At 40.5% G+C, this 14,950-nt stretch overlaps 1 protein-coding gene across 1 annotated transcript; it reads left to right on the top strand.

Moving 5' to 3' along the window:
* The first annotated feature begins 1,406 nt into the window (after positions 1–1,406).
* On the top strand, positions 1,407–10,090 carry LOC146960206 (paralemmin-1-like). Its single transcript, XM_085772538.1, has 6 exons — positions 1,407–1,425; positions 1,551–1,593; positions 2,360–2,440; positions 7,185–7,300; positions 8,032–8,102; positions 8,352–10,090. Exons 2-6 carry the CDS (start codon positions 1,552–1,554, stop codon positions 8,729–8,731), a joined length of 690 nt encoding a protein of 229 aa, XP_085628664.1. The 5' UTR covers positions 1,407–1,425; position 1,551; the 3' UTR covers positions 8,732–10,090.
* Positions 10,091–14,950: the final 4,860 nt, after the last annotated feature.

The following is a 14,950-nucleotide window of genomic DNA, read 5'->3' as shown; positions in this document are numbered from 1 at the left end:
TTATGTTTTGAGAGAGGCCAGTGTTGTTGCACTGCGTGTGTTTTGTGCAAGGGAATAAAAAAGTGTAGCAATCAGTCTGACCCTACAGCAGGGGTGTGATAGAAGTAATGCGGTCTGTTGATACGCTGTGAGTTGCGTTTTTTTTTTCTTCTCACAATCCTTTGCTTTGTGAGGATTTGGTTGGGTGAAATGATGTAAGTGAATTCACATGGTGACAGCGGGGGTCCTGGCCATTCATCAGAGTGAGTGACACAAACACGTTCAACACATTTTATTGGCACTGCGTAGTGGTGGGCGGGGAGCGATGTAGAGATGTGTTGTCATTTTGTAAGAGTTGGGTTTGGACCATTGCAGCAGAGAAATGAGGATCCCATATGTGCTGTAATACAGTTTTTAGTTTGGGCTGGAAAAGATTGGAAGAGACAAAACAATGTGAGGACGGAGCTGAACGACAAGGAACCTGAGGCTCAGTTATTTATCAATTTGACACCAAATCTCTTGCACAGAAGTATCAAGTGTCTTTATTTTAGGGTAACAAAGGTTATAGTTGTTACAAAAATAACATGTCACCGGTTTACGTTTCTTCACTTGTTCCACTGCTTTTACATCACATAGTTGTGTGTGTAGTTGTGAACTTCCTCATGACAAAAAGAGCATACATTTAAATCTGTGAGATTGTAATCAGGATGTTCATATTTGTGTGTTTTTTGTTTTTTTTTAACATTTGCACTTAAAACCATTATGACTGATCAAGATAGTTGGTGCCGAATTCACTATTAATCGGCAGAGATTACCAGCCAAAGCTCTAGAGTTTCAACACAAGAATTTCATCTGGTTTATTTTTAAAAGGAAAGAGAGAGTCTGCACACGTGTTCAGGCACAACACAGACGAGACCACTCACACTTACCAACCTTTTTTTGTCAGCTGATGAATCTCATGTTTAGTAAGGAAAGGTCACATATAGTTTTATAAGTACAACTAAGAACATGCAGTTCTGTTGAAAGACCTCGTATATAACATCGCTGCACAAAAAACATTCCTCTTATAGCTCAGATCATATCTCAGCCTATTATAAATATATCTTCACTTTTTATGCCTTCTGTTCCACTTGGACCAGGTGACATCAATCATTTGCCTGCAGAAAAGCCTATAAAACTTAGATGTATTGCTTTTTTTTCCTGAGAGAACAATATAGTGATAGCTTTGTCCCAGCACTCACAGTCCTTCCCCTCTGGCTTCAGCTCTGCTTCCGTCCATCCTCCATCCTGCAGCTCTGGTCTGGAACCTATTAGAGCAGGAATCTCCAGCAGCGCCCTGCTAGCGCATTAGCATGCCTTCAGTGACGCTCCCTGACAGGAAAAGAGACACTGATTTAGTGCAAACAGACAGATATTTAACCTCAGTCACTGGGAAGTCGTTGCAAGGTAAATGGCTGGTGAATGAATGCTACGGTGAAGGGAGGTTGTTTGTCACTGTGTGTAATGTCAGATGTCAGTGGTCATGTGTGGCTGTAACTCTCTCTCTCTTTCTCTCTCTCTCTCTCCATCAGGATGGCTGAGGTGTCACAAGAGGAGAGACTCCAGGCCATCGCTGTAAGTTATTTCTACATCCATACATTTCAGTCTTACGCTTTCTCTTTCGTACACACACACACACACATGCACTGAGTGCACATCAGGGCACACTGCTTGGCTGAAGAGGCAGCAAATCATTGCTCTTTGTCAGGATGTGACTGCAAATCTTAATGACTCAACCTTTTAGATCCCATCTCCTTCACCCATTAGCAAATATCCAAAGCTAATGCAGTAGCTTCAGCTCAATGCCTTTTTTCTGTCTGTCCTTGTCTCTCCCAGCATCTCTGTTCCCTGAGCTACGTCTCTCTTTACCTTTTATCCTTTTCTCTGCTTTATCTTCATTTTCTGTCACTACTCTTACGTGTTCTCTACTATAATTACAATTGCAATATGTCAAATTCGATTTTTTGTTTTTTACGAAACATTACAACTTGGGTCTGACATCGTGACTTAAACACATTTGGAATTGGTTTGTTGTGACTGGCTCTGCCATTCAGAGCTTTATTTTGACACATCATTAAAATATCTCACAGCTATATACAAGATACTTCATGTGGCTGTGTACTATGAATACATACTGTAACAATACACCGACTGCTATATCTGTCTTTTTTCCATGGCTTTCTCATGCATTCACAATCGCACTGACTTACACATAGTCACTGATATTCAGCACCACGATGAAAGGCTCCAGCTTGGTAACGTTCAAAATGTTTTGATGTTTAAAATACCTTTTCGGCTTTTAACCGTTGAATGACTTCAAAATGTGTCTGCGTGGTAACAGGAGAAAAGGAAGAAGCAGACTGAGATTGAAAACAAGAGGAGGCAGCTGGATGATGACCGACGGCAACTCCAGCATCTCAAGGTACACCATACACCCATACACACATGCAAACTTCCACATGCACACACATTTTACACATGCTCCATTTGCTTTAGTTGTAATTATGTTACATCTTTTGAAAAGAAGACATGAGAATAGTGTTGTCCATTATTCTCAAGTGCTTCTTTGCAGCCTGTGAGTTAGTTCTTAATTACAGTTAATGCAGCTGTGATGCTTCCCTTCTCCTTCACTCTAGCTTTACTGCTCTTTGCATTTAAAGCAATAGACCACAAAGATAAAGTATCTAAGTATGCATGTAATATTAATGGTTGACCAAAGTGTTTCCCTGTCTTCGACTTTAATGTCCACAGTGTGCTCAACAGATCTTTGCATAGTCCTACCCTTTAACACCTGTTTTTTTTTTTTTTTACTTAAAACTTTTATGTGCTTAGTTGCAGTCAATGAACACATGTTTCCACTTTACCTGTTATTTCCACCTGTTATTTCCACCTGAGATGCTGACATCAGTATGAATCCATTCCAGGAGGGAAATCTGTCCCCTGAAGTGTTTCTTTTTTTTTTTGGTTTTGTTTTTTTACATTATGCAGCATCATATAGTATAGTCATTAGTGTGCCTGCAGTATACAGTATTGATAGCAGGCCTCTTATACTGAATCAGTAAGGAACAATAACAACAGTTGGAAAGCTTATAATACAATAGGGCACTAACGAAGTCAAAAGAAACCCAACTTTCCACCAACGACTTTCACTCTAACGACTGTCGTTGGCACATGGAGCACAAGGGGAGCCAGTGACATCATCGGTCTTGTGAAAGCCCTCTCAGAGGTTAAATACCTGGGTCTCCACACCAGATAGTTGGACCAGTCTCAGCCTGGTCAGATGCGTACATGAACTGATGAAGCCTCTTGGATGAGAGTTGAAACATCTTCCTAAACAAATAACCAAGTCCAGTTGCATTAGATTTAAATTTCCTTGAGATAACTACTACCTGGACAAATAAGAATATTCACAGGCCCAACAGTTGGAAAGGAAATGTTCTTAGATTTGAAACCTCATGCTATGGATGGATGGATGGATGGATGGATGGATGGATGGATGGATGGATGGATGGATGGATGGATGGATGGATCCCCTCACGTTGATTCCGCATATTCTGTTGTCAAAACACAGATGTCAACGTCTACTGCGTTGACATATTCTGCACCTCAGCATGCCAAAACCCCAACACCTGCCCCTACCTACTGTAACCCTGCCCTAAATTTGAAACCAACTTGACTTAGTCAGTCCTGTATTTTCAGAATCCACGCCCCAACTTACGCACAACGTACAACACCCACGCACCAACATTTAAACTCTATGATTGTTTAAAAAACTATCAGCAACACAGAGAGATACTCCCGAACTGCTGCTGTCACGGAATGTTCAGAATGGACGGCAGATAACACCGGCAGCCCCTCCGCATGCTGTTTATACACACACACACACACACACACACACACTCCCTAGAATGCATGCACACATTCAAACCTGCCGGCATGCACACACACACTCATTATATCAGAGCCAAGGCTTTTGTCAGTGTATGTGTCAGCATTATCAAAGCTATTTCAGCCACACACTATTCAGCGGGTCACAGATAAGAGCAAAGGTTGCCGTGCGTATGCGCCTGCGCAGACATGTGTGCGCTCGTGACCTGTGCGACTGGCCTTGCGTGCTCCCACTTTTTCTATTTTCAGAGCAAACCTTTGTAAATGTGTATCTGCATGTGTGTGTGTGTGTGTGTGTGTGTGTGTGTGTGATCGTTTCTGTGTGTGTTGCTGCATAAAAGAACACAGAAGCCTCAGACAATGCGGTGGGCTTTGGCAGAGGAAACAGATTTTTGTCCCACTCCCACCAACAGGAAACAGCTCTTACACCCACCGCACCCCGCTTTCGTCTCACACACACACACACACACACACACACATAGACTCAGACACACCGAGGGGAAGTGTAATCACGCTGTACAGGAGCATTAGAAGGCTCTTTGTGCAAACCACAGCAAGTATTTCTTTACCAGAGGCGGCATTCATGTGGAAAACCTAATAAATGTCTCAGTTTACACACCACATTTTTATAATGGTGTACCTGACCCACCATTAAATCACACTTTACACAGAATCATACACACATACACTCACTGTGCTGACAAGCTGATGAGATGAGGTAATACCATGTTGTTAACGCAGAAAGCATTAAAATGAGTTCTGTTTTAAATTAACCAGCCATGGTAATATGATTACGCAAGCAGCAGCCCCTTTAATTGAAACCTCAGAATGTCAATGTCATGTTGGCTTAGTATTGGAAACACACTGTTTATGGATGGAAAATATGAAAAGTTATATTCCTAAATGAGATGGTGGCCTTTAAAGTGTACACACTATTACAAAGTTACAGAAGAATTTTTATTTTTATTTTTATTTTTGAGAAGATTACGTAACACCACTCTCACAACTGTAGGCCTACGATAGGCTAAATATGAAATTAGAGCCAGCAGCACCTTAGCTTAGCTTTGCTTGGCATAAAGACTGGAAACAGGGGTTACAGTTCGCCTCACTCTGTCCAAAGACAACAAAAGCCAATCATAAACACCTCCAAAACTCACACATTAGCATCTTATCTGTAGCCTACTGCATGAACCTGTTTTCTAGTGTTTGCACTAAACACATCTCAAGCCGTTCTTTTTTGCTGAGTAAACCTAAAGAAGCCAGATGCAAAATGTGTTGTTCACATACATTTTTTCACTGTGCAGTGATTTAAAAAAAAATCTCTAGCAGTATTTAGACATGAAAGTACAGTACAGTAGTTTCCAATTCATGGCAAATATTTAAAAAAAAAAAAAAAAAGTGCCGTGGCTCACTAAATTGTGAAGAAACTAAACTTTTTTTTTTAAATGTTGGAGTCTCATGTTGGACAAGAAGTGATGCTAGATGAGAAATGAAGCTGTTCTTCATACAGCTGTTCAGTACATTTGTGTGTGTGTGTCTGTGTGACCGTATGTGTGTGACACAGTTCCGCCCTTTGTCTGCTACGTTAGCAGCTTTTTACTCCAAAGAACAATGGAGAGAGAGACGTAGCTTCAGCGCTACAGCTTTATGACTGTCCGTGCTGACTGGTGTGTGTGTTTGTGTGTGTGTGGTGCACATGTTTGACTGCGCATGAGTGAGTACATTAGTGATGTCAGGCTTTGGGGTAGTAAGGTGTGGCAAGAATGAGCAAGACTGAAAGAGAGAGAGAGGGAAGTAGGGTTAGATTCAATGCCCAAGAGACCATGCAGGGCCGGGGCATGAAGAGTGTTGAATTACACCGTGTGTGTGTGTGTGTGTGTGTGTGTGTGCTGTAAAGCTCTGTGCAGCTGGGCGTCTGGAACAGAGTTAGTGAATGATGAAAGTAAGAGTTTAAACAGACATTCACAGATACAAACACGTAAGCATAGGTGGAATTGATGGAGATACGCCGTGGCATTTACAAGCTAATTGGAGTTCATGAACTTCACGATGGTTAGAGATGCACGCAAGAAAGAGGAAGGGGTGGGGGTTCAGTTGCAAGGGGGGAAAAAAAGAATGGGGGAAGTTTTTCTGAAGAATTTCTCGTTGCATCACTGGAGAGGAATTCACGTCAAGCGCAGGTCCAGATTTTTTTTAGTCCAACTTGTGAAAACAAGAGCTTTTTACTTGCACTTTTCCATATGGCCAGACAGGGTTGTCTTTCACTCCATGGTCTAACAGCTGCGAGTAGGACACACACTGTTATATTTACCTCAAAGCATGCCAAGTATTTGCTTTGATATTAGCTTATCTGCAGGAGGGAATGTGGATGGGGAGCCAGGATAAGGGATACAGGGGTGTTTTGAAATTAAGAAAGCAAATAGACATGGGTTAAAAAGAGATAAAGAAGTGGAAGGTTGGAGGAAAAAAGTGGAAAATACTAGTAGAAGAGATTTTATCCATGTGTTGTTTCATTTAATTTGTGTGTTCTTGATAATCTTGTCCCAGAATTAACTTTATCTACACAGTAATTATGGCTAATAGTTTGCGATCATTAAATCCAGTCACAGTTTGTGCTCCCAGCTTGTAAGTGAAGATATTCTCATTTTCATTGTCAAGCTCCAGGAAATGTTGTGATGTGGTTTTAGATTAGAACTATTTGTTTTTGTTGTTGTTGTTGTATCTCTTTTAGTGGCTTATCTTGATTTCCAATCCCACGCTCAAATGAGTATAATAGGAGAATTATATAGTACTCTGACTTTTTTCTGTCTTCGGTGCCAGAAGGCTTGACAGTCTGGACGAGTGCCATAGTCCACTTGGCAACAACAAGTTGGCAGCGGCTGAAGTGTGTGACAGAATCAGTGAGTGGCAGCAGAGAAGCTGTGGACGTGTTCCCCTGGTAGATTTTTGTGGAAGATTAGCTAAAGGGATTGTCACTCTCGCCTGGTGAAAGTGCCACCACTAATCTCTTCTGAAAGAAACTGCACTGATGTCCAAATTAAAAAGGGGCGAGAACACTGAGCATTCTGGGTGATTTGAAGTCCTGCTAATGAATTAATCAGCTGCTCCTGATGAAAGATCCATAATGAAAGGTCCTCTGGTTGGGTCTCATTAAAGCTCACATGAACACAAAAACATTCTGTTTTTTGTTTTTTATCAGTATTACCAACATTTTTATTTTTAAAAAAATGAAGCTAATCATCTAACAACATGTCTATATTTATTCTGTCCACTTACAGTCGAAGGCACTGAGGGAGCGCTGGTTGTTAGATGGAGCTCCAGCGGAGGAGGAGACTCAGAAACGTCTCCAGGATGAAGAGGTGAAGACCAAACTTCTGGAGCAGGTCATCATCAGGTCAGCATCCCATAACCTCTGCATGTCCGACCTTTGAAACAGACCAGTCCAGAACTTTATTTATAATTGCAAATTAACTTATTAACGAATAAGTGTGGTTGTTATGGTGAGAATGTAGGCGTGCGTTCGTTTTGCTTTCCAGTGGTGCATTTTTTCCAATACTAATGAAGAAGTTTAAACAGCAGGAAGAATAAAGCTGTATTATTTCATTCTTCAAGCCGTAGCATTGTAAATCATGGAGTGGAGTTCTTGTGTTGCACAAGACAACATTGGAGACAGAGGAAATCGTTGTCTGTAACTGTGCTTTGAACCACAGCCATGGTCAGCAGGGCCGATGCTTCTGATGTCATGAGCGTTGCACTACGAGTGATGTAATCCAATTCGAGAGTCCAGACTGAGACAAATCTCATGAAACTCAATTTCACATGGATACTGTGACCATCAGTAATTGTATTTTATAAATCATTTTATCATTTGTCTATGTCCAAATGTCCAAACATAAATAGCATATGAGAACTTATCAATATTGTTATGCATTTTGATATTGTATCTCACAAGAACACGGATTTACTAATGGTTTGATGGCATTGTGGATGGACAACATGGTCAGCTAGATATATATTGCTGTATAATCTCTGTGGTGTTACATGCTAATTTTAATAATGATATCAATAATCAGTTTTCATGTGTGTGTGTGTGTGTGTGTGTGTGTGTGTGTTTTCCTGAGCCAGGCTGGAGGCGGAGATTGAAGAACTGGAGACAGGCGAGCCAGCCAATAAGGGTGTGGCCAAAGAAAATGGAGGTAAGTTTGGTACCCATGGCAACATTGAGTACACGGGAAACCATGGCAACACAGCCATCCAACAGAAAAACTGAGCTAATAACGGTCCCTTCAATTGTCATATTAACTTGCCCTCCTTCACCGGAGGTCATTAAAACAATATTTCCTTTCTTTCTTTCTTTGTCTCTCTGACCTACCCTCACCACCCTCTTTTTTTTTTTTCTTTTGCACTCTCCCATCCTCATAATGGTACTCTGGTGCTCCCTATAGGTGAAAATGGAGTAGTGCAGTCCTCCGGTCAGACCCCAAAGAGAGAGGTGACAGGGATTGAGGCCAAGCTGCTGGGTCCTAGTCCTGACCAAGCCAGCGCAGACAACCCCGTCACCTTGGTGTTCATGGGCTACAAGACCGTCGAAGAGGAGCAGGAGACCAAAAAGGCCCTGGGAATGGAAGGGGTGGACGGCAACGTAAAGGCCGAGTTTGTGGTGATCGAGGATGGCGAGGGGAAAGCTGGAGGAGAGGCCGCCACGGAGGGGCAGGCTCCACCCAACGGGAGCATGGCGGAGAAAGAAAAGGCCAACGGAGGCGGGGAGGAAGGAGAGAAGGAAAAGGAGAAGAAACAGACCTGCAAATGCTGCACGGTCATGTGAGCTGCGTGTGAATGTGGGTGTGTGTATCTTGTGTGTGAGTGGATGAGTACACACCTGCACCTGTGTAGGCCATTGTGTGCCATTGCATGTGTCTGTATTTGCAGATGTGTGTAACTTTGTTTCTGTGTGTGGGAGTATGTGTGTGTGCGTGCGTGTGCGTGTGTATGTGTGTGTCAGGACTGGAAAAAAAAACAAAAGCCGAAGTACACAGCCAATATACCAACAATGAGAGCCAATACAAGCTCCAGCTACAACAACAAGAACCACAAAGACTCATAAGTACACTTTACTCTGTATACTTTCTCTGATATGTATTTGACTTTTGGTTTCTATTGATATTTTTCTATTTTTCTGTCTTGACATTTATATTGTATTCAGTATGTATATCTTTATTATGGGACTGTGTACTGTAAGTTCATTGTTATTATTGTTGGAAAAAAAGAAGATGTATTAGCTCTCTGGACTGTACTGCTACCCACTGGGGGGAAATCTGGAAACTTTAAATCATTTAAGTCAAAACAGCAAAACTATGAAGGACACAGACACTTAAATATATATATTTCTCTGTGTAGGCCTACCAACTATTTATCAGTCAATTTCATATTGCAATATTGTCTAAGATATTATTTTAAATAGTATTTTAATATATTGATATGAAATTATGTTTTATACAATGTATTTATTGTTTTTGGTTCTCAATATCATCTCTAACCATTAACTGCATGTAAGCTTGTAAGCACTACCAGATTTGCGTTACAATCATCACAAGTGTCTGTGCTTTCTTAGACTCACATGTGCTCATATCTTCTTCTAAGTCACACATGTCTCTGTATCAGTGTTAGAGATATGCATCAAAGGGGCTATTTGTAAGTTTTGCCATCGCTACCAACCCGGCATGTAGAAGAAACATTGCAAAGAAACGTAATTCTTTGCAACATTTCATTTATACAAGAAAGCTGACAGCTCTTAGTTGCTAATATATCTGCTATGTAGCAATAGCAAAACTCAGAAAGAGCACCTTCTAGTTTTAAAAGAAATCTACAGCACACAGACAAGAGGCAAATTCGAACACGGACCATGTTGCAAACTGCATTAGCTTCTCATAGACGCTGTGTGCGACACATGTATATGTAGATCACAGCTTTTGAATTTTTTTAAATGGATGGATACACTAACTTTATGGTCAATAGAGTCACAACAAACCATTGTGCAATGATTAGAAAACGCTTAAATGATTTCGCTCTCACAACAGTAGAATCAATGTAAATCTTATGAGGTAGCACTGCATGAAGCCTTGCAACATTTTTGACTGTCTTGTCACTGTTTGTTCTATGCTATCACGTTCACATGAATGTAAAATCCAGGGGTTAAATTGGGATTCATTCGATCATAATAAGTGAGTGGTGGGCTTGCTCAGCTCACCACTAGAAATAACAAAACAAAGGTTTTTGTCTCTTTCTGAACCAAATAAAATCTGATGATTCTGTAATTTCACTGTGTGTTGGTCGGCTGCTGGTTTCTGTCCTGCTCGTTCCCAGTTTAACCCCTGAGCCTTTGTCTGTAGACCTGGCCCCAATAGTACTTGAATAGACTTACAGAGAAATACTAAAGATTTGATATACTTGAAAATGTTTGTCTCACAAAAAATAATCACCTAAAAACACGATATTCAGAAATTAGCTGTGGCCATACCCAGGCTATTTAGTAATTGATCATATTCCTTAAATTGTAGACAAATTACGCATACATACTACACAAATTCAAAGTCCTGAAGGCCTGTTAAACTACATTTTGGCCCGAGTCTCATCATTTGTTTGGCAGACAGTAGAGGCCGTGGATGGTGTGGCTCACTGATGCTATGCCACCAGTGCTTCTGCTGCCCTCAGGCTCGTCCATGTCTCTCATTCATCTCCACACCATCACCATTATCTCATGATCCCACTGTGTCACCCTCATCGTCGAGCTCACGCAGCCGCAGTTAAAAAAAAAAAACCTCTGAAGTTGGTGCTAATCTTGAATCTTGTCGAACATGCTCCATCCACCAACTATTGTCAGGCTCCTTCTGTCTGTCTTTACGCAAAACCGTCGGTGAGGAGGACTGTGGGAATCTGCTGCCTCCTGCACATACACTTGTTGAATAAGAGAGTCTTTTGCAACCTTCAGTGCCAGATGCATTTTCTCAAGTCCTGCCTACATTAACCACCAGAGAAATGATCCCTTCTAACATTCCAAAGGGAGGCCAACAGGCGTGGACAGTTGAGATAGTCTATGCTTTCCATATGTACAGTGCAACTTTGTTATTGACTCTCATGTTTTTTTCTTTCCTATGGCCTCTTTGCAAGGCAAGTATATTGTATTTGATGTGTGTAATTTTTTTTTTAAGAAAAAAAAGAAATGTGTATTGTTGGTGCCTTTTGTCAGGTTCAGTTTGTTGGACTTGCCTGTCTGCCGCCATTTTTTAGACGGTTCTGCTCCTGGTTATGACGACCCACTGGAAACAACACTGCCTTCTACTCTGGAGGGGTCAATTCACAAATATAGTAGAATATTACTCTTGACTTTTCTGTGCAGCTCAGATGATAGATAATATGCAGATTGGCATTGGTGTCCTGAAAAAAAATTGTATCTTTTACCCTATTTTAACCTTTAATTATTTTATTTTATTTTTTGTTAAATTGCTTTACGGTAACTTAATTTTTAATGCTATAAAAAAAAGGCCAATCTACATGCAATGTTTTTTCAATAGCTTGGGGGATACAAACTTTATGCAGGAGACTATAACTGACAGTCTATGTATATACAACAACACATGTATATCTGTGTGCATATACAGAAATATGCATATGTATTACAAGGAGAATGTGTAAATTTGTTCATCTAAAGCTTTGCTTAATAGTGGGTCTCTGGGGCAGCAGCAGAAAAAGCAACCTTGTGTTAGACCAATGCCTGTTCATCTATTCTGTGGTCATCTAAATGTTTAATCTTGAATAAAACTGTTTGTTTACAGCAAGTCAGATAATTGCGTATGTAATCAACCAAATGTACACACACGCTGTGGATCGAAGACCACACATAAGCTTCGGTTAATGATGTGTGCGGTTTTCCCATCTTGGCTGATGGAGTCACAGATGGGTAGAAGACGCCCTTCTGCAATATGTACACACAATTATATGGGGATAAATCATACTTTTTTTTTATAAGACCAACACAAGTGGCCAGTAAAAAAAAGGGAAAATTGATATACAGTTAAATATACTCATCTATGAAGAATCAATCAGTACTTTAGCAAATTAAGAGTTGTAATCTCATGGTTCAAATGTGATACAGTGAAGCCCAGGCAGTATTCAAGCAGTACTACCTATAATAAGCATAGGATTTCAGTTTCCTAAGCAGAGATGCCCAATGAATTTTTAAATTTTGTACTTTGCATTTCCTAAACGACACCACTAGAGGGCATACATCTACTGTTTTGTAAATGAATTTTGCTATTCTTTTGTCAAACACACTGGGTTGTGTATGTGTGTGGATGTGTGTCAGAGATAGGGGGTGAATTTGGGAGACAAAGAGGGAGAGGCATTGAAAAAGGGCATTCATCAGAGGGGGGTCAGGTATACACTATTCAACACAGCAGCTATAATTAAATTGCGTTATGCTGCAGCAGTATTGACTCCGATAAACAGAAATATGAAAATCCTCTTGAGCCCAGTATGAATATGGCATATTCTGTTAGTAAGTGCATTCTCTGTGAGGAGGCAGATTTCACCATTTCATAGAAGTAGAGGAACTGTTCCACATCACGAGACAGAGAATATATTGTGTGCTGTTTGTAGGTCACGCCCCTGACAATGCTTTTCCACACTTACACTCACACAAGCACGAATGAAAAACATTAATGTCCTGGATGAGACTGGTGGAATATGAAAACTCACAGGGAATGGAAAAGAGACGGAAGTTTTTATTTCATTACAAATGCATTTGAAAAGAAAAAGAGGAAATTCCATTTGTGGGATTAGAAGTCCCAAAGCAGAAATCTACTAAAAGGATGGTGCGCATAAATCTTCCCAATCAGCCCTGTGAAGGCTTAGCAAAATCTAATTGCTGCTATGGTAACAAGAACCAATAATTACCCTCCCTCTGTTAAATGTAGGCTTCAGCTGCCCTGATATAAGACACAAGTGACAATGGCCACACATGAAACAGTGAAACTAAATTCCATTTAATAATTATAAGAAATAACTAAAACAGTCAAACAACATGTCATCCTTAGTGGTGCAAAGGTGTTTTAGCACTAGCCTCATATTGATATAATCATATTCATAGAGCCTATATAGAAACTAATAACACAGTCACATCACCAACTGTTCTAGTTAGCCACTTTGTACTGCTGTCAATGGCTACTTAATCTGTATTTGTGTTAGTTGTTGACATAGTGATACAAACTGGAAAACGACTAATAACAAAAAAAAAATCTGTGTTTCTTGATAAGAAAGACTCCCACCCTTCCTCTTGTTTGTGTAAATTACCAAAAACAACATGCCACCTACTTGGCTGGATTTTGAAGTGCTACAGGCAACAACATTAATTCCTAGTAGGCTACACTGTTCCCAGTACTTTTCCTAAGCAGACTCTCTGTAAAATGTTATTATGTGTTGCTTCCTTTGGTGAAGATACCAGTGCAGTTTGTTTCATTATAACATGCTCAACTGATTATGGTTAATTACATGGTGCACAAGCCTCTGTTGGGTGTTAAAATACCGTAAATTGTGCGTAACTGAGCTGTGTATATTCTGGGTTACATGGTGTCTCTCTCGGCCCTGACCTATCCATTACCCTTGCCTTATGGATACAACACGTATATGGATATTAAACTTTGTTTAACTTAATAGGGATGGGACTTGTGGACTGTGTGAATAGCGGTTGTATGATACAAATTCCACACCCATATGAAAATCAAACTATACTTTATACACTCTGTGTGATGTGTGAACTTTTTCACAGCCACAGTATCAGGGTAATTACCAATCTCATGGTGTAGTCTCTGCCTAAACCAGTTCTATTGTTCACACATTACTAGAGTTGAGCCGGATACTCGGCTGAAACGAGTATCCGGTACGGATAAAGCACTTTTGCCGAGTACGAGTATTAAACGAGTAATACGAGTCAATATCTGTGCTCGGAAAAAAAAAAAAAAAAAAAAGATTGAATGAAAATCCTCATTGGATAGCTGACTGTGTCTGCGTTCTGTGATAGGCTACAGCCCCTCCCCTACACACATGCAGGTGTGTTGCTGTGTCCCTCTGATCACTCACACACAGAACAGCTGACAGGTGTCTGTCTCTCTCTGTCTCTCCTTCAGTCTCCCAGGTCTTCTCCCTTAACGTTTAGGGTTTCTTCAGCTTCAGCTTTGTTATTGCTTCAGTAACTTACTTATGAACCAGTAGAGTTCTGGTAAACGTGGGTTCGTTCAGACGTGGTGCCGACTCGCGTTGCGTCTCTGCCTGGCGGAGATTTTTTTTTTTTTTCCCACACACGCTCTCTCTCCCTCTGCCGGTCGTCGGAGTTTTTTTTTTTTTTTTGAACCGACGTCAGCTGGCTCTAACCATTTTTTTAACTTCACGCACTGAGTGTCTGACACTTTCTTGCTGTATTTCATAAAAAATAGTAGTGGTATAAATTACAAATTAAGCTACACTCTCTCCCCCCTCCCCTCTCTCTCTCTCATGATCAGTGATACAGAATAATGAGTGATACACAGAGAGAAGCTGACACTCAGCTGTCTCTGTCTCGCTCTAGGCTACTCACTCACACACACACACACACACCTGGTGTGGAAATAAAATTAAAAAAGAAAAGAAAAATCACACTGATAATTAAAAAAAATTTAAAGTTAAAAAAAAAAGTTGTTGAGTATAAAAATTCTTGTTCATTACATTTTCCTTAATAATTGCAACCGCATGTGTTGTATTGTCCTGTAAACAGTTTTCTAATCAGCAATAACTATAACAATTTCTGATCAAGTCATGTCAATTGCATGCTTAAAATAACATGCCGGTTAAAGCCTCGCCCATTTCAAGACAACCCGACCCACTTCTGGGTTAAACCCCGCCCACTTCCGGTTTAGGCCCCGCCCACTCCGAGTACAGATACAGATACAGATAATTCATATGGTTAACAGATACAGATACAGATACAGATAGTGCTGTACTCGCTCATCCCTAC

Source organism: Trachurus japonicus, unplaced genomic scaffold, assembly GCF_045865225.1.
Source record: "Trachurus japonicus isolate A0001 unplaced genomic scaffold, Traja_1.0 AP030590.1".
NCBI lineage: Eukaryota > Metazoa > Chordata > Actinopteri > Carangiformes > Carangidae > Trachurus > Trachurus japonicus.
Note: the sequence above shows the minus strand (reverse complement) of the source record. Positions and strands in the feature narration are given on the sequence as shown.